The 28,000-nt window shown below is 49.3% G+C and overlaps 1 protein-coding gene and 1 long non-coding RNA gene across 2 annotated transcripts; one reads left to right on the plus strand and one right to left on the minus strand.

The window, feature by feature from the left end:
• Positions 1 to 3,481: 3,481 nt before the first annotated feature.
• LOC140699317 (uncharacterized) lies at positions 3,482 to 9,059 on the minus strand. The gene is made up of 2 exons (XR_012077375.1): positions 8,911 to 9,059; positions 3,482 to 4,115 (listed from the first exon to the last, which is right to left on the minus strand). It is a non-coding gene; the product is annotated as an uncharacterized lncRNA (long non-coding RNA).
• NPFFR1 (neuropeptide FF receptor 1) lies at positions 8,942 to 27,965 on the plus strand. The gene is made up of 4 exons (XM_072971366.1): positions 8,942 to 9,428; positions 18,430 to 18,744; positions 22,635 to 22,734; positions 25,051 to 27,965. Exons 1-4 carry the CDS (start codon positions 8,948 to 8,950, stop codon positions 25,925 to 25,927), a joined length of 1,773 nt encoding a protein of 590 aa, XP_072827467.1. The 5' UTR covers positions 8,942 to 8,947; the 3' UTR covers positions 25,928 to 27,965.
• Positions 27,966 to 28,000: the final 35 nt, after the last annotated feature.

Here is a 28,000-nt window from a genome sequence, read left to right on the forward strand (position 1 = left end):
GCCTTGGTTTCATCTGCCTGGTTGGTGTTGATTCATTCTCAGGGCACAGATCTTACATGGCCCGGATGTTAATCCTATCCACCAGCGAAGAGGCTGAAAGCATGAGATAAAGAAGCTAGAAGAGGGTGAGGCTCAGAATATTCACACTGGGTACAGGCACAGCTGGGCAGAGCTGATGCCTGTCCTGAAGCCGTGCTGCTGCAGAGCACTAAACATCAGCCTTGGGGGGACAGGTACTCAAAAGGACAAAGGGGCCCGCTGTCCCCTAACTTCTCCCTGACCGATGCCACCCTTACAATTTACTTCTCAGGCTCCTAGGTTCTCAAGGAGGGGTCTCTGGACCGGCAGCATCAGCCAGGGAGCTGGTTGGATGTGCACATCTTGGCGTCTCCCGACCCCCCATCTACAGAATCAAATGCTCTGGGGGTGCCGCCCAGCACTCTGTTTTAACAAGCCCTCCGAGTGTTCTGGTGCAAGTTAGAAACCGCTTCTAGGTTCAGAGTCAAAGTCAGTTTTTGTTTTCTAAATTTGGAGGATCAACCTGAGATTGCCTTGAGTTTTAGGCCAAACACTCCATCATCTGTATTTAACAAACAGAGGACTTAGTGGGTACCAGGCAGCATCTAAGCAAGTTACAGATGTTAACTCGTTGAATCCATGTAATAACCCCAGCTAGCTCTGTGAGTTGGACAAGTCCTTTAATCGTCTCTGATCCAGTTACCTGCCTGTAAAGGGAAGGGGCTGCACTCGGAGATCCCTGAGGGTTTTTCCAGAACTTACATGGTCACTGTTTCTCTGATTCTGGGGGCTCTGCTGTAACTGTTCCCTGTGGACCAGCCTGGGCTCAGGCTGCTACCACCCCCACCCCAAAGGTCAGACAGAAGACGCCCACCTGACTCTCTTCCTGCTGAATGCTGGCTCAGCAAAAACATAGCTCTACCTGTTGGTCCTACAAAGCTGAGCTGACTCTTCTCCCAGTAAGGGACAGCTCTACCAAGTCTTTCTGGCATATCAGAGTTGAGAGGGCAAAGTCATGGTAGTGAGGAGATTCTGGAGTCTGGTTTGGGACTTTCAGTGCAGGGAAGGGCACCTTGACTAGGATCGCATAAAGGTCATGACATAGTTTAGGACCGGTGGGCACCATAAGGAGACATTCTAATGCGAGGGATTCAAAGAGTCTTACGGTGTAACCTCTTTTGACACTGTTTACTGAAAAGCTGAGCAGTTTGATGTGCCTTTAAATAATTATTTCAGGAGTCTTCTAGAATGAACAATAAAGTAATTTACAACTATTACTTCCTGGGCAAGTTTCCTGGAATAGCACTGTAATGTTGAAGATGGTGGAATACAAAGTCACAGTAATGTTGACAGTAAGCTGTGTGGGGCTACAGGGTTGTTTTGTTTGAGACTACATCTGACATCTAAGATTGTATTAGCTTCAGATGTGTGACATGATGATTTGATAGATGTATGTGCTGCAAAACAACCACCATAATAAGTCTAACACCCATCACCACACATAGAGGGTTTTGGTTCTCAGTCTCCCCCAGATACAGTATCGGATGCTAGGGCCCTACTCTGGAGCTGCCCTTTACATGAAACATGCCTGTCCCTTCTCAGAAAGCCGGCCCTGGGGCTGGGAGTAGTTCCTGGAAGGGTAAGTGTTGGCAGCCACCCCAGAAGGCCTGGCCAGAGCCCTGGGAGAGATGCCGAGGCCGGGAAGGGCAGGCCTGGGAGATGATGTCACATGCGGCCGCTGGGCCGGCTCCAGGAGCAGCGGGATCGGGTTGTGGATGTGGGCCTCGGGGCCAGGTAGGCCAGAACCATCTCTCAGAAAACCAACACAAGCCCAGCCGCTTCCCGTCCGAGCAGGGCCACTCGTTGAGCACCAGCTGTTCATCAGCACTGGGCAAGCACTTGTGTTTTCTTCTTTACTATGAGCAACACCCCCGTGGTGCTCACTCTCCCGATGAGGACAGGCTTAGGGCTTGTGGGTTAGTGTGTGACTTGGAAAGAGTAGAGCTGGGGTTTGAACTGCAAGACTGGCTTGGATGGGAGAAATGATTGCTTTTTCCAACTCACAGGTTCCTTCTCCCATAACTTTCCTGTGAAGAGCCTCTGAGGACTACAAGTGCAGAAGTCTTCATTTTGGTCTTTCATCCCTCCAAAGCCATGGTGTTGTGGCTGGAGCTTTTGCTAAGTGGACTGGCAGGTAGCTAGTATGCATTACCTGAGAGAGGACCCCAGTCTCCCCAACTAGCCTGCCCCTGTGCCTGAAATCCCACCAGAAGGAGAGCATTGCTTTTGGTTAAGCATCACCTTCTCCCTGTGATCTTATTCCACCCCTAACAGGATTGCAAAGGGGGTTCCTATAGACCAAGTGGAGAGGTTGGATGGGGCTCTTGCTGCTCACAATGTGGTCATCGGATGAGCAGCATCAACAGCACCTGGGGGTGTGTTAGGCTAGAGTCCCTCCCTAGACTTCTGAATGAGAATCTGCATTTTAAGCCCCACCTGATCCATGAGCATGTTTAAGTTTGAGAAGCTTGACTTTTGAGTACTTTGAGATCCCCTCTCACCTTCTCAAAGTCCCTGTAATAGACAATGCCAGAGTGTAAATTTCAGAAGCGAAAACCATGAATCTTATAAATATAGGATGATCATGTGTCAAAGATTTTATTCACCTCATTAATGAATGAGGGAACCCAGAAGATGGTAAAGCTGGTTCCCAGAGTATCTGTATAGTCTTTTAAAAAAAGAATGTTAGAATAAGATTGCTGTTATGCCCAACACGGATCAGCGTCCTACAAGGCAATATATAGTCAATGTTGAGGGGTGGGGAAGGATAAATTGGGATTTGGGGATTTGCAGATACTAACTACTATATATAAAATAGATAAACAGCGAAGTCCTACTGTATAGCACAGGGAACTATATTCAATACCTTGTAATAGCCTATAATGAAAAAGAATATGAAAAGGAATATATATATGTATAAATGAATCACTATGCCATACACCAGAAATGGACACAACATTGCAAATCGACTATACTTCAATTAAAAAAATTAGTCAGCATTGGGGCTGACTTTCTTTTCCACTGGACAGAAATCCACGAGTTAACATGTAACTTCTCAGCATCAGTCCTTAACTAATAACAGAACCACAGTGGTACATTCCTGTGGGCAAGCCTATTAAACAGAGCCTCACACATGCAGTTACCACCATGGCTCCATCTCTCGGTTTTGGGTACTGTTTCCTAATAACAGATTCCCCTGGGAGGATGTTAATATTCCCAGGACCAAGTTGACCATCTGCTCTGTGTTTCTGTTGAAGGACAGGAAACACCCATAGCTTGAGGGGAGAGGCAGGAGCCAGAGGTGCACACAGGAGACCAGGAGATAAAAGCTGCTAAAATAAAATTTATGCCAGCAGCTCACCCTGTGTCTATGACTGTGCTGAGTGTTTTCTCCACAACAACATAGGCAGCTGCTGTTTTTATTTCATTTTTACGGGTGACACTGAGGACCGGGGAAGATGGAACCTGGCCAAGGTCAGACACTAATCGATGGGGCAACCAGGAACCAAACCAGAGTCCATGTCCCTCAGCATCAGTGTCCAGGGCCTGGAATTGGTTTACACGAGGAGCCCCACCTCGTCTGGAGGAGAGCTGTCCACCTTTCCTGAGAGGCTTCAGCGTCTTCCTGAAGATGTGTTCTTCTTGACACCATGGAGACTCACCTGTGAAGCCCTCACCCCCCCAGCCCTGGGTGCAGGACCCAAGCCAGAGAGATGGAGTTCCTCAGGGTGCTCCGGCCCCTCCTGAGGAGGGGACTTCTTCTTACCCTGGGTTCTCCAGAGGAGAAGGTAGACCTCAGAGAGAAAGTTCTTCTGGTCCAGACTTCTCCCATCCTATAGACAGGAACATGGAGCTCCAGAGAGAAGGTTCCAGAGGGTAAGTGGAGTACTTGCCCAAGGACGTGCAGGGGGCTGGTCACAGAATGTCCAAGTTTCCTGGCTCTGGCCCTGAGTTCCTTCTGGGGCCCTTGGTGTGTCTTGAGCTCGTCTGCTTAGCACTCACAGCCTCTCCTCCTTGGCCCCGCTGCCCTGGCTGTGCTGTGGAAGTGAGTCAGCCATTAGAACTGTCGCTTTTCAATATAAATGCAGATAACAACCCTTCCTTGAGGAGAGCTCAGTAAGACGCATTTTAAAGCAGTTCGAAGGAAGGAAGCGATCCTCACAGCCAGTTAAGAAGAGGGAGGGGTACCCAGGAAGGGACCCCCCTCTGTCCCAAACCTCAGCCTCTCTGCAGCTCCCCTGGCCTCCTCACTCTTCACAGGGACAGTCCCTCAACCACGACCAAACAGATGTTAAAAATGCTGGCAGTGTGCCAGGCACCTGCTTTCCAGGGGCTGTATTGCCAGTAGGCTGAAACCCCTTTCCCTTTCCTGTGGATTCTGAGTCTTGTCAACATGGTGGCAACACCAGTGGCCTTCCTGGCCCCAAAGGCCTGAATACATTTCCAGCCAGGGAGATAGAGACCAGGTCTCCCACTGGAGATGCTCGGAGATAGCCCACAGGGCGCTCTGCGGCTTTGTGCCAAACCTCCTCCTGGGCACCTACCAACTCCCTTAGGCATCTCAGAACACACCACAACCCTGCTTAGAGGAGAGGGAATGCCTGTGACAGGTCAGCACAGGCCTCGTGCATTCCACCCATGCCCAGGAAGGATGCTAGGATGGGCACACTGCAGCCAATGACAAGGGGTCTCAGCTCTTTGGGGTGGGAGGAGCGGTTATAGGCTCGATAGGGAGACAGTTGTGGGAAGAGAAATAGTACTTCAGTCTCAAGACGGTGGTTCTCAAACTTTGCTACACATTAAAATTACCTGGGGATCTTTGAAAAGTACTGATGTAGTGATTTAATTGGTGTAGGGTATGGCCTGACCATGGAGGGGTGGGGCTTAAAATCTCCCTGGGCGATAGTAACAGGGAAATGCTGGTCTAAGAGCTATTCTAGAGATGTAGGAGCAGAGGATGGAACAAGAGACAGGGTGATGGGCAGGTGGGAGGAATAAGGAATGGGGTAGCAAGAGATGGCCAGGCAGTGGGGACAGCACAGGCGAAGGCATAGTGCACCTGAAGAGGAATGGGGGATGCTCGGTGAGGAAAGTGTGGGTGATCAAGGACGACACAGGAGTCAGGGCTGTAGGTTGTGAGGGGTGGGCTTGTATGGCATGTGAAGTTTAGGTGTAATCTGCAAAGTACCTGGAAGCCCACAGGAGGGGCACAATTAGATTCATAATTTGGGAAGATCATTTGGAACAGTATGGGGGGTGGACCACAGGCAAAGCGATCATTCATTCATTATATCTCCTCATAGCTGACTGTGAGCTCTCTGAGATCAGGACCCTTGTGGAAGGCAAAAAGCCAAAGAGGGGCTAGCTGTGGGTCTCCACCTTGCCTGCGTATTAGAATCACCTGGAAAGTTTTGAAAAAGTACCGATGCCTAGGCCCTAACTGTCAGAAACTCTGATTCAACTGGTCTGCACTAGGATCCCAGCCCTGGTGATTTTTTTCTAAAGCTCCCTCTTGTGTGATTCTCATGTGCAGCCAAGGTTGAGAACCACTGGCCTGGAGAGATTTAAGAAGTAGCAAAAGGGCTCTGAGCTGAATTCAGTCCACAGATGTATTTTGTTTGGCCTGCATAATGTTTAAAAGTAATTTTGAGTTAGTTGCCCAACTATTTAAAATTGGGAGTTGAAATCTTTCATGAAAAATACCTGGGTTTCTGGCTTCTGAAAATTCGTAGAAGTTGGCAACCCTGAGCCTGCATTCCAATGGCAGTGATCTGGAGCGGAATGGCAGAAGCCGGACAGGCGTGCCCTAGGGGCCACACCAGGTCATATTCATTTATGCATCGGATCGCCTGCGCAGCCCCTGGGAGGCCCCTGGGTCTGCCACCTGCTTTATGTTCATGCTGTGCAGGTGGATATTTTTCCCTGGGAAGACAACACAGCAGGAGGAGAGGCCAGCAGGGGAGGGGAGGGATGATGAGCCCGCTTGGCAAGAGGTGGGACTTCCAGGTTGGTGTCCACTGAGAGCTAGAAATGTGGGTACTCGAAGGCCAGATCAGTGATTGCCAGATGATTTGCTTCTAATCCCACCTCCCTTTTCACATTGATGCCCAGAGAGGTTGAGCAACTTGCTCAAGATTGCACAGTAAGCAGAACTTGCTCTAGAACCGGAGACTACTGACTCCCAGACACAGTATCACACAGCCTAACACATGGCACACTGCCAGCCCTGGACCTCAGCCTGGTTGCTTGGCTATGCTTCACTTCCTCCAAATTCACCACAGCCCATTAAATTTTCCCTCTCTTGGGTGGCAGCTACTATTTTGTTTTCCCCAAGGAGAAGGGCAGTCCTTCAGTCATGTTGTTTTTCCTTTGACCTCCCTCAGTGCCACCCAGAAAACTCGATTCTAAGAAGGTTCCACACACCCCTCCCCACTCCCTTCAGACCCTTCTCCAAGCAGTTGTTCACGTTGATTCCAGTTGGCACAGGAAGCTCTCCTCCCTTCAAGGACCTTCTCAATCGCACTGCTTTCCTGCCACCTCCTGGCATCCAGCTTTCCAGGCGGACATCAATTTCCAGGAAGGTGAGGCTTTCTGTGAAAAGACTCCCTAGGCCACAGCACGTGAGCCTAGCTACAGCTGTTGGGGCTGGGGAGGTGGGATGGGGAGCAGCGCTCCTGAAGATGAGAGTGAGGCCAAGGTCTTGGCCAGAAAGGACAGAGCAGGAAGCCCTGAAGGGCAAAGAAGTGGTGGGGCTCCTCGAGATGAACAGGGATTGCTTCGGTGCCCTGGATGACTGTGCCCATAATTTCTCAGATTCTTCTACAGGGCCAACAACCTTGAAGTGGGGGCAGCAGGGCCAATGCCCTAGGATTCCAGAGAAATGTTCTGCTTCTTTCCTCCACTGTCCAGCTGTGCAATATTGGGTAAGGCATTAACATCACCTGTAAAATAAGAGCGATGATGCCCTTGCTTGGCTGAAGATTCAGGGCTGGGACATACCCCAACTGATGGTCAAGTGAACCTAGCGGGAAGGCATGATCTGAAATAGATCAGTGGTGGTCAGGTTTCCTGGGAGCCCCTTTGGAGTAGGGAGAGGAGAGAGAAGAGACACTTTTTAAATCTACATGGAAAGACCTTTACCCAATCTATCTGTTCAGCCTCCACTCATAACTTTGGGGATAAGGAAGGGCACTGTGTCGGGGGCACTTGACTTTTAATCCTCCCAGCAGTCTTGAGAAGATGATACATTCCATTTTACGGAGGTGGGGGGATGTACTTAGGGAGCTTAAGTGACTAATCCAGGGCCGCACAGATAATAAATAGTGGAGGCTGAATTCATATGCAGGTCCTTCTATCCATGGCACTTCCCTGCCTGCCCCTCAAAGGCGGGGGCACTGAGGTTGTTTTGAATGGTGCCAGGTGTACTCTGGCATAGTACAAAGTTTCTGATGGTGAAACAGAGAAGTCTGTAGAAGAGGAGGGAGAAGGAGGGAAAAGAGGCTCTATGATCCAGAACCATTCAAATAAAAATGATGGCAGGTGGGGGAATTGACCACAAGCTTAAGTTAATGCACTAGAATGATGTGGCAGCTGAAGAAAGAAGAAAGGGAAGAGGAAAGGAAGAAGGAACAACAAACAAACAAACAAACAACAAAAAGGTGAGACTAGACTATTCAAAGTCTAGTTCTCAAATAAACATAGCTCATAGTTACTGAGCACCTGCTAAGCCAGGCACAGTTGTAAGTGTTTTACTATATGGTAGGTACTATTATTATCCCTATTTTGTAGATGAAGGAAAACTGAGGCAAAGAGGGGCTATATAACTTTCTCAAAGTCACATATACAGTAAATGGCAGTGCTGGATATAGATTTTACAGCTGTGTCCTGAACTCTGCATTGGTCAAGGGGGTGTGATATGACCTGTCAAGATTTTGGGTCCTGACTCTCAGGGAAACTTCAAGAACTGTACTTCCACAGGAAGGTGGATTCGAGATAATAATGATACAATAAGTAACATTTATTGAGCTCTTACTCTCTGTCAGGCATCATTTCCAGTGCTTTCCATAGAGGAGGTCCCTTCATTTTCATAACTCCAGGGGACAGGAATTATTATTCCCATTTTACAGATGAAACTGAGACAAGTCACAGGAAGCAAAAAGCTCAAAGAAACTCAAGTGTTTCATTTGCAGAAGGGCAGACTTGAGAGGGCGCCCTCCTTTCTTCTGACCCTATGAAGGGTTGTCCCCCAGATAGAGTGATTTGAGGGCTGAAGTACCACTGCTGGCCATTAGCATCCAGGTGGCTGCCCAGGTCAGGGTTACGCTCAGTGACCTTTAAGGCCTTTCTGGTTCTGACTCCACCTAGAATAAACCCCTAAGCCCAAATAAAGGGAGGAATGAGCCATTGACTTTCTTTTATTTGCCTGGAACCTGGGATCTTCATTCATATAACAAAAGAAGGTGGCCTCCAATCCAGCTCAAAGGGCCATTTGTTGGGCTTCTACTACGTGCTGGGCAGAATCTTTGATATCATTTCATTTATTTCCCTCAAAGCCATTTCACAGATGCAGAAACTGAGGCTCGGGTATAGGTAAGACGCTTGCTCAAGGGTAAAGATCTGATGAGCGCCTGGCCCTCAATTCCAGATTCAGTGGTTATCCACTGACGTATTGTCCCCAGTCTCCTTGCCTTCCTGTGTATCATAGCTGCCCCTTTTCCCCTTCTCAGGAGGGCTCCAGGGTCCTGGACACCAGGGTAAGTGGCTGGGGGGCAGGGGGCGGGTCAGGCTGGGGTGAGAAGAAGAAGGGGAGCGGGGACAGGGGCACAGAATTACCGGTTATCATTGCCAGATCTGCAGTGGGCAGGGGGACATGTCCTCTACTTTGGAGGGGTACTCTGTCCCTGCTGAGGGAGCCGCATCAGGAAGGCGGCCCGGGTCGGCGTCGCTCCGCCAGGCGCGGCCGGCAGGGGGCGCTGCGGCGGCGCAGGTATGCCGGGTGCCATGGCGACGGCGCCGCGCGAGCCCCCTTCCTCTGGCCTGGGAAGGCGGGCGGCGCGCAGCAGGCGGCAGAGCCCGGAGTGTAGTTGCGCTGCTCCAGAGCCTTCGGCCCCAGCCGCTGCCCGACCGCCTCCGGGCGGCGAGGGGAGCGAGACTCCGGGCAGGGCTGGGGCCTGGGAGCTCACGCCCCACTGCCCGCTTCCGCCCGGCTCTCTTCGAACCGAGAGCAGAGGCAGGGGCGCGCGCCAGCAACCCAGCGCCGGAGACCCCCTGTCCCTTGCCTGCCGAGAGCGGCAGGCTGCCTCCCTCTGTCGAGACTGTCCCGGAGCAGGCAGGAGTGGGCAGCATGGAGGGTGAGTCACCCCGGGGCTGGGCTGGGGCTCGGAGAGGGTGGGTACTGACGGAGGAGCGGTGAACCAACGGAAAGGAAAGGGGCTGAGGTGTCTGTCGCCGACGGCTGTCCCAGAGCCCAAAACTGTGACACTGTGTGTGAGTTAGGGACAGCCAGACACTGAGAGAGAGCGAGAGGAAGACTTAGTGCTCTGTAGTGTGTGTGTGAGAGAGACAGAGACAGAGGAAGAAAAAGCCCTGGAAGCCTCTGTCCCTGTGTGTACAGCATATTCCCTCTTGCTTGGGCAGAGGATCCTTTGAAAGTAGGTGAGGACAGCTTGCCTGTTAGCTTTAGAGGAATTGTCATCGTCTTTGCCTGCTTGAAGGGATGGGCATGGTGGGGGAAATGGAATTCTAGACAAGCTCTCTATGCAGAATTTCTCTCCCCGGAGGAAAGGAGAGAGAACTATGGACCTGACCTCCAGGATTTTAAGGGATAGGGGCTCTAGGCATAAGGATGCTTGCTCCAACCTTACCAGGTGGGTTCACACCCCACTCTCAGCTAGTGTGGGCAAGAGAAACCATATTTAGTCCAAGAAACTGGAAGACTGAGGGTGGGTCCACTGGCTTGCTGAGTGTCTTTGCTGTGGTGTCTAAACCTCTCTGTGCCACTGGTTACCCATCTATTGAATGAAGAAACTTACATTTAGCTGGCTTCACAGAGTGGCTGCGAGGGTAAAATAAGACAAGATGTGTTAAACAAATTCATACCCATAAAAGAAGGCTGCTCCAGGAGGTAATGAAACCCAGAAATTCCAAGCAAGTAATTGCAAACATCGCTGGCAAAAAAGAAAAGGGAGTTTATAGACCATCATGTGCAGCTGCACTTGTAGCTTCCCAGTGAGCTAGGGTTTGAAAAGCACACACGCACAAGATGCAATGAGGAATGCAGAACCCAAGATGAATCTAGAAGATTGGCAGGATCTGGAAGAATAGTATTAGCACAGCACCAAAGCCTGAGTGAACAGAAGCCAAGGAAAATTGGCAAAGAGCTTTCAAAGTCTAAGTAAGGATAGCAAAAAGAAATCTGCTTACAGGAGACAATAAAGCAATCACACATCTCAGAATTTTTTTCAAAGGAGGCCGTCCTGTACACTTGCAAAGATATGTGCACAAGAATTTTCATCATAGTGAAAACTGAAAATCATCTTGATGGCCATAAACTAAGTAAATTAAATAATGAGAACACCTGCTATGGCTTGCTATACAGACATTAAGAACTGTGTTTAGAATTTTATTTACTGACTTGAAAATATGTTTACTGCCTACTGTGAGTAATTTTTTTAAAAACAGGTTTTAGAACATGTGCAGTATGATCCCCTCTATGCAAAATTACATAGGCTTATTATTGGATATATGTGTAAAATATATACAAAGAGATGATCACTAACATCTTTGTTTGGATGCTCATGCTTCCAAAAGCATACCCTAAGACAAGGAGCTGATGCCCAGAAGCAGAGGCAGAAGAGTGAGATGGGACAGGGGGAAAAGGCAAGAACTGGAACCAGGTGTGTGAAGGAGCTGGGTTGAGCCATGGGCCCTTGGGGTTCTGTCTTTCTGGACACCTTTTGAGAAAAGTGCAGAATGCACTGGAGATTTTCCCCGTTCGGGATGAGGAGAAGACTACTGTTTTTTTCCTCTCCGTTGGGTAGGGTTGTCCCACTCCCACACTTCTAGGTTGTTCCCATTGTGGCTTCAAAGAAAACAAAGCAGAGAGAGCCCTAGTGCAGGCTTGCTGGGGCGCTGGAAGTGCAGGGAACAGTTCACCCAGCCAGAACCTTTGGGATGTGGCTGGGAGCATCACAAATGCATCGGCCATGGGGGTCATCTCTGGGTGTGAAATTTCAGGGATGTTTATTTTACCTTCTTCTTTTGTAGTGGTCAGAGCTGTTTTATAGTAAGCATATTTTTTAAAAAAAAGCATTTTATTTTTCAAAAAGAAAGAAAATAATGCAGTGGTCATGAGGAGCCAATATTAGTTCTAAGAACAAATCAGGCTAAACCTACCACATTTCCTCTTACAGACTGGGTTCCTAAGAGGTAGAAAGATGAATTAGGACATTCAACAGGACCTTGCTAAGATCTCTCACGAAAGCCCTGTGAACCATCAGAGAGCTGTGGAAAGGGGGCTGGAGGACTGACAAACAGGGCTTTTATTAAGGCTTAAATGCAGCCCAGAGATCCCTTGGACTCTAACCTTGACATGACATTAAATGATTTAGAGGGACAAAAAGAGCCCTAAGACCCACACGGCAACAGATTCAAGATTTAAGATTAAGATTTAAGGGTATCTCAATAATCTGGAATGCTGGATCAAAACCAAGAAAATGAAATGTAAAAGTAAGTGAAATGCAAAATCCTGAATTTAGATCCAAAAAAATTAATTGCATACATTTCAAATAGGGGAGATCTGGCTTGTAATCTTGAGGAAAATTACTAGGGGTCAAAATGGATCGATGGTGAGATGAACCTAGAATTCCAATTACCAAGGAGACTGAAATGTTCAGGGTGGGAAAAAGGTGAGGAGGGGGAATGATCCTGGGGACAGGGGCTCATTTTTATTCTGTCTGGCTCCAAGGAGCAGAACTGGGACAAGTTGGGCGAGTTATAGTAGGACAGCCCAACTCAACAACAGGAAGACCTTTCTACCGCTCAGAGTTGGCCTAGAAACTGTGTCCTCACCAGGTCTTATTACCCATCCTGAGCGAGGAGGTCTGACCTGCTGGGTTACTGACTGGAGGGCAGAAGTGGGGATTCTTGGGTGGCTGGACCAAAAATATGGTGGGGTTTCTGAGGGCCCAGGAGCCTTCTCCCAACGCCTGCAGACAGACACTGCAGTCTGCCCAGCCTCCTGCAGAGATGCTGGGAGCAGCCGGCAGCCGCCTCCCAGGCCTTCCCCACTGGGCCTAGGCCGCCACGGGGTGCTGCGGGTCAGCCAGCAGAGGGCAGCATTCCCCACCCACTCCCAGCCAAAGCCTAGTCTCTCTCGTGGCTTCCTCAGAGCCCCTGGCAGCCTTCACAACTACCTGCTGGGCCCAGAGCTCTGCGGCTGAGGGAGGCCAGAAGCTGGCAGATGTCTGCTCACACTGCATGGAGGTGGGTGACTTGTGGGGAAGGCCCATGCAGGGGAAGGAGGTCACTGGGGAGAGGTGAGGAGAAATGAAAAGATTTCAGTGTAGGAGAAAGGGAAGTGCAAAAAGAAGCTTGTCTGGGGCTCCTGTTGGCTGCTCCAGGGGCTCCTCAGCCATTGGCCTCTGCCAACCCAACGATTCTCGGAAGGCTTGCCTGCTCTTACTGAGAAGGGGCTGGGCTTGCAAAAACCCGTGTTGCGGTGCTGGGTGCCTGGGATGTGTGGGCTTTAACCCAGCCTCCAGAAGGGGCAGAAGCGAGGTTGCAGGTCTCAGGAGCCTCCTTCCTCAGCAGTGGTCCTCCTGCACAGCCACCTTGCACAGCCACACTCTGGCCCTCACGGGGCATTTCTCTCTCCAATCTGAGTGATAGAAAGCTCACCCCAGTGTTCCTTTAAAATTGCATTTTTTTTTAATGACAAGTGAACTTTTTGTCTCATTAGCCATTTGTACTGCTTTCTATTGTGTTCTGCAGCCAGTCCCCAGTGGCTCTTGGCCCAGGCTGTGTTCACTCAGGTGGCTCTCAGGAAGTGGGTGCTGAATGACGAACTCAGGTCTCTAGTTTGGGGCTAAGCTCCCGTATGGTCCCAGGACAGACCAGCAGGTGGTGACAATGATGAGAGCTGTGAACACCAGGAAGTACCCAGACGGAGTCCGTGCTCAGCATCTTCATTTTGGTGTTGTTTTCGCTCTCACACATCTTTCAGGCTTGCAGGGAGGCCCACACCCTGGTATTGCGCAAAGTTCTCTTCACACACTTTCTCACTCACTCCCCAGCACAACCCCTTTTCAGTACGAGTGAGCTTATCTCCATTTTACTAGTGAGGACTCTGGTTTCCAGAGAGGTGACATGACCTACCCAAGGTCATAGCCAAGAACGGTCTGTTTCCAGTTTAAAGGTGAGAAGAGTAAGCTCCCACGCAGATGAGGAGGTGTCTTCGTCTGCTCGGGCTGCTAAAACAAAATACCACAGACTGGGCGGCTTAAACAACAGAAGTTTATTTCTTACAGTTCTGGAGGCTGAAAAATCCAAGATCAAGGTGCAGATCCAGTGTCTGGTGAGGGCTGCTTCTTAGTTCATACACGGCCATATTTTCCCTGTGTCCTCCTGTGGTGAAATGGACAAGGCAGCTCTCTGGGGTCTCTTTGATAAAGACACTAATCCTGTTCATGAGAGCCTGCCCACATGACCTAATTCCAGCTGACCCTTGAGCCACACAGGCTTGAACTGCCCAGGTCCACTTATACACAGATTTTTTTCAATAAATGTGTACTGCGATACTACATGGTCTGTGCTTCGTTGACTCCATGGATGTGGATCCTGACACGGAGGGCTGACTGTAAAGTTACATTTGGATTTTCCATTGGTCAGGGGTCAGAACTCCTAACCCCCATCCGTTGTTCAGGGGTCAGTGGTACCTCCCAAAGGCCCTGCCTCCAAATACCATCACACTGGGGACTAGGTTACAGCATATGAATTTCGAGGGGACACAAATATTCCGTCTATTGCCTGTAGTCACCAGGAGAGAGAGTTGGGACTTCCCAGTCTGTGTGTCCACTACCTCCAGGGTCTTTGGTCCAAGTCCTTTAGCTCTGCAGTTCCCAGGCTGGAGTGTGCATCGGAATCACCTGGAAGATGTGTTCAAACAGAGATCCTTGGGTTCCTGGTTCCCTAGATCAGGGGTGAGGACTGGGAATTTGCATTTCTAATGAGTTCTAGGTGATGCTGATGCTGCTGGTTGGGGACCACACACTGAGAACCAGTGCATCCCCATCTTCTCTCTGGCCCCAGATTTTCAGTGGCTCAGAGCTTGATCTCTGAGATCATTACAGTGCCCTGGAAGCAACGATTATTATATCCCAAGACCTCCAGGAGGCTCCCCTAGTAGGGAAATGGCTTAACTGGGTTCAGTGGATGAAATTTTCACAGGCTGTAATGTATCCACAAGGGCACCAGGCAGATCTCAGGAAGGAAAAGTCCAGAGTGTTAATGAAGTCCCCATCTGCCGGCACGGGGCCCACGTTGGGTAGAAGTCCAGGGGCGCTGCCAGGAATAGGAAGGAGTTTTTTCTCCTTAAGAAAAAAAATCAGTCTACAAGGCTGGAAATTGGCCTAAGTGTAGAGACTGATGTCCAGGCTTAGCCAAGGGTCCAGGGATGGGCGGGATTGCTCCCAGACACTGCTCAGGAATAGGCTTTGGAATATGAGTTCACTAAGCAGTTCCCTGAGCCTGGTGAGAGGCAGTAGGGGAAACAGAGAGACTGGAGTCTAGCCAGGCAGGTTCTGGCAACTTCCTCTACCCATCCACACCCTCAGATTTCCCCAAGTCATGGGGGTAGATTTTGAGGCTCAGCAAGGGTGACCTGTCTGGAGAGGCTCCCAACAGACTCTGATGGAGGTTTTTCCGGAGGACCCTGGAGAAGTCCTTCCAACACCAACAATGCCGGCTTTGAGCCAGACCCTGTCACCTGATGCCAGAATCCACCCTTCCTTCCTTTTCCTCTTCATACAAATATTTATCCACTCAACAACCATTTAGTGAACCATTTACAATGGGCAGGCACTGACGAGATGCTGGGGATATGGCCACCAACAAGAGAGGGAAGACCCCTGCTCTCCAGGAGCTGACTTTCAAAGGTGGAGGAAAAAACAATAAACCTGGAAAGAAATAAAATATTGGCAAATTGAAGAAAATAAACAGGATGCTGTAAGAGATAATAGTGGTGCACCTAAATTCAATAGAGTGATCAGGCCAGGCTTCTCTGAGAAGAAATAAAGGAGGGGAAGAGGCAGAGGGAACAGGAAGAGATAAAGGCATTGAGGTTGTGAAGAGCTACAGTGTGTAGGAGGCATTGCAAGGTGGCCAAAGCACAAAGGACAAAAGGGAGAGTAGCAGAGGGTGAGGCCAGAGTTATGGCAACAGGCATCAGACCTTGCAGTATAGAGTTTGGATTGTATTTGAGATGCAACAAGGAGTCTAGGCAATAATCAGTGGCTGCTGCTGGAAACATCGGTGAAAAGCTGATGGGAAACTTGACGGCGGGCGTAGGGGTTGGGGAATCAGGCTGACATCACGTAAGCTCACTGATCAAGCTTAGCATTAAAGAAGAGACCACCAGATACAATCTGGGCAGGCTTCTAGATCTAATTATCATTTCCAGAAATACAGGGGACAGAGAGTAGAATGTGTAAAATGACATCACCAGGGAGCAATCAGCAAAATCCTGTCTGCAAGAAATTTTACGGACAAATGACTCAGATATTTATATGATAAGTAAATTGCAGATGACAGAGAAACAGGAAGAACCTAGAAACTAAGAGAGGCTTAAGAACCACATCAATCAGAAGCACTGTGGAGATGGTGAAGGATTTTATAATGATGGACCCTCATGAATCGTGATTCCCTGTGTCCACTCCCTTTTCAGTGTAATGTTGCCACTCCTATCTAGAGGTGGAAACTGCTTCTCCTTTGGCTTGAGTCTGAGCTGGCTTAGTGACTTGCTTTGGCCAACAAAATGTGGCAGAAGTGATGATGTGAAAATTCTGGAGCCTAGGTTTTAGGGAGCCTGTGGCTTCTTCCTTTGCTCTGTTGGAACTCTGAGACACCAAGCTGTGAAGAAGCCCAGTGTAGCCTCTTGGAGGATAAGAGGCCATGTGGAAGAGAATTAAGGCACCACAGCCCCCCTATCACCAGTCATATGAGGGAGGTCATCTTGGACCTGCCAGCCCCAGTTGAGCCATCAGATGACCAGAGCTGCATGAGTGATTCCAAGAGACACTTGCAGAGGGAGCACCCAGGTTACTAAGCCACAGTGCCATGTCCCTAAATTTTGGGATGCTTTGCCACATAATAATACATAATAGAAACCGAAATCTTGTTTGGCTCCTCACTCAAACAAACCAATTATTTAAAAAATTCTGTTACCATCAGGGAATTTTTAATGCTGGTGCTGGAAAATTGATTATATTTTGACATAATTGTTAATTTTGTTCGGTGTGATAATGATACTGTGTTTATGGGGGGTTTTGAATCTTAGTTTTTTAGGGATACAATCTAAAATGTTTATGGATGAAAAGAAGTGATGTGATCATGTGCTTCAAAATAATCCAGAGAGAGGTGTGGGTATGGATGAAACAAAACTGGCTTTAAGATGATAATTGCTGAAGGTGGATGATGTATACGTGGTGATTCTTTATATTCTTCTCTCTTGTCACAGTTCGTTAACCTATATACTCTTGTATATGTTCACTATTACATTCTTGTCTGTACACATTTGACATTTTCTATATTAAAATAAAGACGTTCAGGTACGACTGCGTGCCGCTGGCCTAAGCGAGAGTGTCGTTTCTTCCTCTCACTGTGCACCAGAAACTTCCATCTATCCCCCCTCCACTGGCAGGCCCTCCGCCTGCCACCCAAGTGTCCCTGAGACCCTGAATGTGCCAGCTCATTGGCTTGTGGTCCCCCAGGGTCTCTAAAGCCTCCAGATCCCAAGCTTCCAGTGGGCCTCCGGGCCAGCGGCCGAGCTCTGGATGTGACAGGAGATTCTCCAAAGACTCTCCATCCGCTGGAACAGGCCACAGTCAGTCCTGGAGGAAGGCAGGAGGAGAGTTTACAAGACAACATCGTGAGTCACCACAACTAATGACTTCCCAGAAGAGCTGTGGTTGGACACTGAACTGCTCCCTTCCAGACATGTCTGACACCTGGGATGAATTAGGACACACAGAGCAGGGCCAGCTCTGTGGCAGACTCCTGTGCCCCTTGAGTGAGACATGGAACCCCTCTGATCCCAGTTCTCCCATTTCAAATGGGGCTAATACCTAACCTGTTAACCTCATGGGGTAGCTGGGAGGATTGGATAAAATAACAGATATGGAAGTGCTTTGTTAGATGCTGTTCAAATGAGGCAGCTGATACCACGATGGGAGGAGGTAAAGGGTGGGTTGTGACCTTGGCTTTGGATGGTCTTCCAGAGAATTTAACACATGTCTTTGCTCCTTAGCCCTAGTTCAGGATCCCCTTTCGTTCTCCCTTCCTCTACTGCTGTCTTGCCTTTGCCAACTAAATTCTGTGGGGGAGATGTTGACGAAAGATATCAAAGATCTCCCTTGAGGGTGTAATACTCAGGATCCCAAAAGAAAACAGGTGGTGCACTCAGAAAGCGTTTAAATGAAGAGAGTTGAATAGAGAGACTTTAGAAGGGGGCGGGAAGGGTAACAGAACCAGCAAGGGATGGTGACACACCCAGGGACTGGCAATCATAGGAAGCTGTCGGTGCAGAGAGGGAATGGTCACTGTGGTCCAGCAAGAGCTAAAGCCATGGAAGAGGAGGCACCCAACAGGAGTTCTGCCCATAAAGACAGCCCCACGGGCATACCTGGGCCAGGCAGGGAGGGAGTCAGGAAGTGAATACCTTGACCTCTCACTTCTCCATTCTGCCAGTCTCCTTCACTGCCTCCCACTGGCTGAACCCAGTCAAAGACCAGAGGGCAAGGGAACCTGGGTAATGTAGTCCTGAGAGGTCATCCTCTGGGGCAGAGTGAGCTGAGAAGGTTGGAGCCCAGATGGGCAGAGGGGAATAGTGTGCAAATGGAGAGTAACCAACATTGGGAAATGAGTCGTGGACAAGATGGGGTGGGAGGTGTGAGATCACAGTTTGAGTGACCATGGGTTGAAAGTCCTGGATCATCCAGTTGCAGTTGGAGTTGAGCACATGATCGGGGTACCAGGACATGATCAGGGTTTGGAACACAGAAGGATCTCACCAATGGTGAGAAATCAGTCTTCTCTTCTCCGTCTAGGATCCTGACCTGTGTGCTCCTTTGCTCCTAGGGGAGCCCTCCCAGCCTTCCAACGGCAGCCAGCCCCCAAGGCAGAATGGGAGTGATGCTGAGGCCACCCCAGCTGCAAACTTCACCTTCTTCTCCTACTACCAGCACTCCTCCCCAGTGGCGGCCATGTTCATCGTGGCCTACGTGCTCATCTTCCTCCTCTGCATGGTGGGCAACGCCCTGGTCTGCTTCATTGTGCTCAAGAACCGGCACATGCGCACTGTCACCAACATGTTTATCCTCAATCTGGCCGTCAGCGACCTGCTGGTGGGCATCTTCTGCATGCCCACCACCCTTGTGGACAACCTCATCACTGGTGAGTGTAGGCAATAGAAGCAGCAGGAGTACCCCTCTCCTCTAAAATCCTGGCTGGCCTGGTCTCTGGGCCAAGATGCCATTGTCTCAAACTCTCAAGACAGTCTTGTGGCTGAGGGATTAGACTAGAAGTAATAGTTGCAACCAATTAATCATTTCCTTTGTTCCAGGCATTGTGTGATATATTCTTCCTCACAACAGTCTGATAAAGTATGCATTATTATTACCCCCACTTTATGGATGAGAAAACTGATGCTCAGAGCAATTAAGGGATGAGTCTGTAGTTACACAGCTAGGTATCAAGTCCCACATTCTCACGTCCACATTTCTAACCACTACACCATGCAGTCCTACTCTCCCAGGTGGCTGCCATGGACAGAACTAGAAGCAGTGGGAAGTGGTAGGGGGGCAGGTTTCCTCTGAATAAGAACCTAAAAATCCACTTATTTGAGATGTTCTCTAACAAAAGAGAGTTCTTTCCTACAGATAGTGAGCTCCCTGTCGCTGAGAGTGTCTGTAAGTAAAGACTGGCCGACCATTTAGCAGGGAGTTGGTAGAAGGGATTCAAGCCAAACTAGACCACCTGACCTAAAAATTCTTGCCTGTTCATCCTGCACACATCAGAAAGATCCCAATGCCATCATCTCTCTGTCTGTGATTTGAAATTCTTGTTTCAGAATAAGGCTCCAAAGACCCCAAGACTCTGGGTGGGAAGGACTGGTTTCCAGAACTGTGGGGACCCTTAGAGGTCTGAGCCTGTAGGCTTTGAGCTCAGAGTTCCCAGGTGCTCAGCATCCAGAGCCTGGACAGCCCCGTTTGGAGTGACTTACCTGGCTTGAGGCAGGGGGAGGCACAGCCCATGTTTCTGTTGGTTCCGGGACCCAGGAAGTGGAGTCAGGGCAGTCGGCGTCCCCACAGCTCTGCTGGCTCTGCCTAGTGGGATCTTTAATCACTGCTGAATCCCAGGGTTTTTCAGGGCTGCTGAACTGAAATGGCAGATCCTTCTCCCTCCCAGCGCGTGTAGACACACACACACATGCACACACTCATGTGCAGAGATGCACACACATACAGGCACATACACGCTCACCAGTCAACAATGACATGGTGAGGTCACTAGTTGGTTAAGGTGCTGTCTGCCAGTCCTTTCACATGCCTAAATTTAAGAAATTGTTTGAACAGACAACACATTCATGTGGTTCAATAGTCAAAAGATACCAAAAATTATCCAGTGAAAAATGTCCTTTCCACCCTGTGCTCTGGTCTTCCAGCTCTCTCCTGGGAGGGAACCAGTGTTGCCAGTTTCTTGTATCACTTTCCAAAAAATATTTTATATAAGTACAAGCACTTTTCAAAAATATTTTATATATGTGCAAGCAAATTAAGGAAATGCTAACTTCTAATTAGTCATTTCTGCACCTTTATTTTTTTCTGCTTAAGAATACAGCATGTAACTTGTAAATAGGACACATTAAAATTAACTTACATGGAGCTATTCCATACTAATAAATGAAAGAGATTTCCATTCTTTTTATGACTGCTTAGAATTGCATTGTATAGAGGTACTACAATTTATTTAGCCAGTCTCTTTTTGATGGGTATTTAGCTTGTATCAGATAGAATCTTCTGCAATAGAATAAAACTTCTCACAGCTTCTTTTTTCCCTTTGGTTTTGTTTCTGTGTTCTGTGAGCACAAGTGCAGAGAGTTGAATTCCTTGTATCCACTGTTCGGGGTACTATGTGACTTCACTCTACTGGAAAGCCCCTTGTTTATTTGTTATTCATTCCCTTCTGTACCCTTACCCAACTCCAAATCCCCTTTCCCCACTGATGGATGTTCTATTAAATGTAATAGTTTGTAAACTTTCCTGCAAAATGTGCATTGTGCATGTGTTCATGTTACACATTTAGGTATTTTTGTTAAGGTATAATTTAATATACAAAAAAACCACCCTTTTTAGTGTACAGTTCCACAAGTTTTGACAAACATGTACAGTCATGTGAACACCACCACAATTTAAGCTATAGAACAACTTCTTTGGCCCAGAAAACTCTCTCTTGCCTCTTTGTGGTCAGTCCCTGCCTCCACTCTTTGGTACCATTGATCTGTTTTCTTGTAGGGACAGAAAATACTGTTTTGCCTTTGTAAGAATATCATATGAATGAAACCATATGGTATGTAGCCTTTTGAGTGTGGAGGGCTTTTTTTGCTTTGATTTATTTTCTTTAATTTTTATTTTGAAATGATTTTAGATAAATGTACTGAAAAGTTGCAAAACTGGTATAGTGTTCCTATATACTCTTCACCCACCTTCCCCTAATATTACTATCCTAAATAACCATACTGCAATGATTGAAACCAGGAAATTAGCACTGATACAATACTATTAACTAATCTGCAGACTTCATCTGAATTTTACTCATGTCCCCACAAATGTCCTTTTCCAGTCCAGGATTCAACTGAGGACCATACAGTGTATTTAATTATTTTTTGTTTGTTTCCTCCAACCTGTGACAATTCCTTGATCTTTCTTGATGTTCATGACCTTGACACATTTGAAGACTACTGATCAGTTATTTTGCAGAGTGCCCTGCAACTTGGGTTTGTCTTTTCTTATAATTAGATTTGGTTAATGCATATTTGATGGGACTACCACAGATGATATATTGATAAAGGCACATGATATCTTTATGTATCCATGGTGGTATTAACTTTGATCACTTGGTTAACGTGGTGTATACCAGGTTTTTCCATGACAAAGCTACCATTTTCCCATTTATAATCAAGTATCTTATGGGGAGATACTTTGAGACTATGCAAATGTCTTGTTTCTCACTATACTTGTGCCCACTAATTTTAACATCCACTTGATGGTTCCTGTCTGCAACAATTATTACTGTTGTATTTCCTCAATGCTGATCTTCCACTTATAGCATTCCTTCTACATTTATTCTATTCTGTGGGTTATAATCCAGTACTATCATTGTTTTGTTGCTTAAATTGCCCACAGTTTGACTATTGGGAGCTCTTTCAATTTGGCTCCTGTGTCCTTTCGACATGCCAGAAAGTTGCCAACACATGGTGTCAGGTAACTACGATGTGGACCTGGTTACCAGTCCTGAGAGCAGGTGGGACCCAGGTCTCATGAGAAAGCAGAAGCTCAAGGATGAGAGTGAGGATGTCAGGTAGGAGGGACTAGAGCTGCTTATATCTCCCCCCAACCTGAGAGTCAGGGTTGATCTATCCTAGTGGTTCTCAGCGTTGGCTGCCACTGAAATCTCCTGGGTAGATTTGAAAAATATGGTTGTCTGGGCAGCCCTTCTCTCTCTCTGTTCAGAGACGGCCCACACTCTGTGGAGTGTGTAATTACTTTTGATCTGAGCACCCAACCCCCACACCTCGTGGCCTTTCTCTTGCCTTTCAATGTATCTGTCTGAATAAATCTACCTTTTCTCAAAAAAAAAAATGGATGTCTGAGTCTTACCCCCAAAGATTCATATTGTAACTAGTCTGGCATGAATCTGGGCACTGGTTCTTTTCTAAGCTCTCAGTTGATTCTAGTGAGCAGCCAGGGTTGAGAACCACAGGCCTAGAACCTGGGGCAGGGCTATGGGAACAGAAAGCCAGGCAGGGCTGGATGGATCTACAGCTCATGGAGAGAAATCATCGATCAATATAAAGACTGTCTCTCTAATAGTCAGGACTGTCCACAGTGGTATGGGCTGGAAGGTCCTCACTCCTGAAAGTGTATAAGCTGAAGCGGGATCACCACCTAGCAGGACATGGAGGAAAGACTCAAGCCACTGAGGGAACTAGCCTAATGGTTCGAGATCTCTGACTCTTCGTGGGCGAGGCATTTCTCACTCTCCGGTGGCCTCTGTCATTGCAGGGTGGCCCTTCGACAACGCCACGTGCAAGATGAGTGGCTTGGTGCAAGGCATGTCAGTGTCAGCTTCTGTTTTCACACTGGTGGCCATTGCCATGGAAAGGTAAGAGGGTTCCTGGCTTGGTTGTCCTGGGCTGACTCAGTCCAGGCACCGGGATAAGCCGCTGTCTCCACTGCTGTGCCTGCCAGAAAGCTGGAGCTGCTCTGTGGTCAGCGGGCCTCAATCCAGAACCGCAGAGGGAGGGTTGTGGGGCTGACTGCCTTCTAGACTTGGCGGACTGCAGAGGATACTGCCACCTCCTTCTGGAAGGCCTGGAGGCAGCTCCTGAGGAGATTTAATAGGGACTCCTGGGCCCTAAGAGGAGCTAGAGGGCAGTGCTTGTTTCCCGAGCAGTAGGAATCCTGCCACCCATGAGTCTGAGCCGGGGGAGCCACTTAAGGGGTGGGCCTCACTGTGGCTGGAGGAAGTGTTTCTTCTCCTTCACTCCACCTCATGGCCTCCTTGCTGGTCCCTGACTCTCCCTCTGCACCATCTCCAGCTACATCTGGTCTTTCAGCCTCAGATTCCATCAGATGCCCTGGTAAGCATGGGTCTGCTAATGGAATGGAGCCAGGGACCAAGGAGGCTTTCTTTGCAAGCAGTACAACTGACCTAACTGCAGTAGGTCCTCTTCCCCTCCTCCCTCTCATGAGCCCTTTCAAGAAGGCTTCACACCACGTGCTTCTCCCAGGGCAAAGGAGGCTGGTAGGTAATCTGGAGGGCTGCCTAGGTGTATGACCTTGGGTAAGTCACTTAACTACTCTGAGCCTCAGTTTTCTCATCTGTAAAATGGTTAATACCCTACAGGGTGGCTGGGAGGCTTCAGTGAATTTCTGTTTGTAAAGCTGATACCACCACCTAGCACAGAGCCCAGATGTCAGCTAATTATTATTATTCGATTTCCTCCTTATACCCACACCCTCCTCCTTGTCCTCTTCCCAGTAGGGGCACTTACTAGCTCCACCCTTTCTAGAATCTAGTGTCCTTATCCTCTCTCTATCTGTGCCCTCATCCAATACAGTCTTTTGTGACCCAGTGAAGTAGGCATCTGGGGAGACAGGTAGAACTGGGTTCCTGTCTATGCAAGGCCACTAACTAGCTGGGTGACTGGGGTAAGTCTTTCTTCTCCAACCCTCATTTTGTTATCATTTTTAATGATATGTGAGTGGGCAACATCTCCCAGTGGTGTTTGCAGTATTCTTCAAGTTCCTGTCTCCTCCAGGCAGCCTTCCTGGTCTGTCCCGGGATTCTCTTCCATCCATTAAGTGCTGTTGCACTTATAGCCAGTACTATATGCTTTAAGAATTATTCGTTCCCTGGCAATGTCTTAAGTATGTGATGCTATGAAACCAGTAGGCCAAAGTCATGTAGGTTGAGGAAACAAGGCTTGAGACAGACCATGGGAGAAGCAGAAGACGCTGTCAAGTAGGGAAAAGGGTGGGGAGGCAGGAGAGCAGGACACAGTTTGGTGAAGTGGAAAGAGTACTTGGCTAGGAGTCAGTGCTAGATCTGTGTTCTAGTGCAGGTTCAGCCCCTGAATTGCCATGTGACTTTCCTTGACTAATTATATTGTCATCTTTGGCCAGGAGAACTGGGCACAGGTATTTTTAAAAATGCTTAAGGAGATTCTAATGCAGGGGCCTACAGCTGCAGGTTTAAATGCATAGTGGAGTAAGACAAATCTGGGTTCAAGGCTGCTTCTTGCTACCTGCCATCTGTGTCACCTTGAGCCAGTTGCTTAACACCTCTGAACCCCAGTTTCCTCATCTGTAAAGTAAGGGTGTAATAATAATCACTGCTGAGAGGTCCTAATGAGGAAATGGCGCAGTCCTAAAACTGTGGAGGAATTGTTGGAAGGACGCTGGCCAAGGTGACATGGAGACAATCTGTGATGTAGGCTCCACTTGAACACCCAAGATTTTCTAAAGAAGCCATAAACAGAGACAAACTGTTTTCTTTGATTCATCTATCCAGTCAGCCTACTCCAGGACAGAACGTTGGGGCTGATGGCTCTGCTAGCTGTGGGATAATCGGTTTATCCCCCAAGGTGCACAAACAGGATTCACTCTTACCCACACTGCCTGCAGTGTCCCCCAACCTCCATTCCCGACCTGTAGGGCCCGGGTTTTCTTGTTTTTGCTTTTTGCCTTTGTTCCTCGGCTCTCAGCTGAGGAGATGGCTGCCCCACGGGTGAGGAACCAATTAACCTACGAACAAAGGAACTTGGTTAACGTCTGAGCTGTTCTTCGATGCTGCCTAAGGTGCGATGACGAATGTAAAGTGCCCCCACCCCGCCAACCCTGGGTCAGAGTTAGCGCTCATCCCGGGAACCACTGGGATCCGCTCAGACCTCCGCTTCTCTTTCCTCCGCCGCCGCAGGTTCCGCTGCATCGTGCACCCTTTCCGCGAGAAGCTGACCCTGCGGAAGGCGCTGCTCACCATCGCGGTCATCTGGGCCCTGGCCCTGCTTATCATGTGCCCCTCGGCTGTCACACTGACGGTCACGCGCGAGGAGCATCACTTCATGGTCGACGCCCGCAACCGCTCCTACCCGCTCTACTCGTGCTGGGAGGCCTGGCCCGAGAAGGGCATGCGCAAGGTCTACACGGCGGTGCTCTTCTCGCACATCTACCTGGCGCCGCTGGCGCTGATCGTGGTCATGTACGCCCGCATCGCTCGGAAGCTGTGCAAGGCCCCGGGGCCCGCGCGCGCCGGCGAGGAGGCGGCGGGGGAGGCCGGGCGGGGGGCGCGGCGCCGGGCCCGCGTGGTGCACATGCTGGTCATAGTGGCGCTGTTCTTCACGCTGTCCTGGCTGCCGCTCTGGGCGCTGCTGCTGCTGATTGACTACGGGCAGCTCAGCGAGCCGCAGCTGCATCTGGTCACCGTCTACGCCTTCCCCTTCGCCCACTGGCTGGCCTTCTTCAACAGCAGCGCCAACCCCATCATCTACGGCTACTTCAACGAGAACTTCCGCCGCGGCTTCCAGGCTGCCTTCCGGGCCCAGCTCTGCCGGCCGCCCTGGGGCAGCCACCGGGAGGCCTACTCCGAGCGGCCCGGCGGGCTCGTGCGCACGCGGGTCTTCGTGGAGGTGCAGCCCAGCGACTCGGGCCTGCCCTCCGAGTCCGGGCCGAGCAGCGGGGCCCCCAGGCCTGGCCGCCTCCCGCTGCGCAACGGCCGCGTGGCCCACCACGGCTTGGCGGCGGAGGGTCCCGGCTGCGCCCATCTGCCCCTCACCACACCCGCCTGGGATATTTGAGTAGGACACGGAGGGCAGGCCCCTGAACCCGAGGGCCCCGACTGGACATGTGACACCTGGGCATGCTAGCAGCCAGGTGCGGTGTTAGAAGAGGGTGCCGCTTGCCTCCCTTTCAAACACAAGGCAGTGGGCGGCTGCTGGTGGAATCTTCTCCGCCACCTTCCCGTCAGAGACGGAGGGGAAAAGTTTCTCGGAAACCCTTCTGCGTGTTAGGAAACCCTTCTGCTTATTATCTCACTGAATTCTCACAACACTTTGGGAATAGGCGTTCTTTTTCCCCTTCTACAAACGTGAAACTGAGGTTGAAAGAGTTGAGGCTAGCCCCAACTCCCAGCTGTAAATCCTAGAGGAGCCTGTGTGACTCCAGTGCCTGGATGGTTTTTCCCATCTCCAGCTGTCTGCAGAATGGCCCCGTAAGGCAGACCACAGTGAAATATGTAAATCCTACTTAGGCAGCTCGGAAGACTCAAAAACCAAAGCTGGCCTGTCCATCTGATGCTTCGTATCTGTGTCCTGGAGTCCCGTATGTATGGCTGAAGCCACTCCCCTAACCCCTTCCCAGAAGAATATGGTGTGTCCTGTTTAGGTTTGTCTTGTTTGTTCCAAGAGGTGTCCAGGGCCATTCTCTTCTCCCCAAAGTACCATTAACAGGATTTCATGCCTAAGCAGCTGCCGAACAAGCCCTGGGGAGCCTGTGTCAGTTGCAGGTACTATGGGTCTTGCCCTCTGGGTCTGAGCCCAGAGAAGGGGTGTCTCTGTCCTTCTTCACCCCATAGGACCCACCACCATCACCCTGGCCTATTGTGAGATGAGGATTCACAGTGTGACAGGCAGCAGCAAGGCCACAGGAAGCATCAGTTTATTTATTCATGGAAAGGCGGACATAGCACCCACTTTCAGCCTTCAGAAACACATCTCACTGAAACTATAAGCACAAAGCCTTCCCCAAGATCTTTTCCCCTGCTCCCTTCAGGGGACTGCAGGGGACGGAGTGGGGGCAATTGGCCTATCAAAGCTAGGTAGCCCTCTGGGGCCTCTAGGAGGACAAACACTAAACATCTCCCCAGCATGGATAACTCGTGTACCCTAAAAAGGGTTAGGGACCAGGAGGGCCCTTGTTTGCTCTGGCTCTCACCCAGCACACCTGCATCACCTTCTCTCCAGGTGATAGGAGGAATTGGGATCGCCCTGTGATCCTTGCAGGGGGCCAATAATATGCATTGACTGGATATTTCCCCTCATCTCCATAGAAAATGCACTGTTGCCAGAATTTTATTGAAGGAAAAAAAATTTACAGGGCTCAGGGCAGAGAATGTGGTTCTGAGGCTCCACTTGTTTCCGTAATCAACACACAATGACTTAACCTTGTTTATACCTATACTAGATGTGGGGGCATAAGAAAATTCCGAAGCCATTGCACAGTGTGTTGTCCAAACATGCCCCCAGGCACTGTCTCATTTGATCCACACAGATGAGGCTGCAGGAGCTGTTGTTTCCATTTTACAAACAAAGTAACTGAGGCTCAGTGGGACCAAGGTCATGGGCCACAGAGGGGTAGGGTTTGGGTTAGAATTTGTCTTCTGATGGTTTCTTCCTATGCCACTTCTTCCCTCTCAAGGAAGATGGATTGGGCAGAGCAGGGAGGAGAGCTGGAAATTCCCACAAAGGCTTTCTGCCTGATGGTGAACCAGAATGCTCACGGAACCAGAATCCTCACCCTCAAGCTCTTGATCTGGGAAATGAGAATTTATTGTGTTTACTCGTGGCATATCTGAACTGGGCTATTTTGTGTAAACAGTATCTATAACCCATTGAGCAGGCTGCCAAGATCCATCATGACCCCGCCCTGGCCAAGGTGTCTGGGAGTGATGGATGAAGGTCTCAGGAAAGGGTGTGCCGTCCTGTCACTTATTAGCTAGTGCATGTGTGGGCCCCATTTCTGGTGCTGTATCAGTGTTATGTGTCACATAGGCCAGAGAATTCCCAGCTGCTTGCTGTAAAGAACTCTGACTCCAGGCTCTAAAAACAGATCAGGGAAAGGGCGATCTTAAAGCCAAATGCTTGTCCCTGTGG

This window comes from Vicugna pacos, chromosome 11 (genome assembly GCF_048564905.1).
Source record: "Vicugna pacos chromosome 11, VicPac4, whole genome shotgun sequence".
In the NCBI taxonomy this organism is placed as follows: domain Eukaryota; kingdom Metazoa; phylum Chordata; class Mammalia; order Artiodactyla; family Camelidae; genus Vicugna; species Vicugna pacos.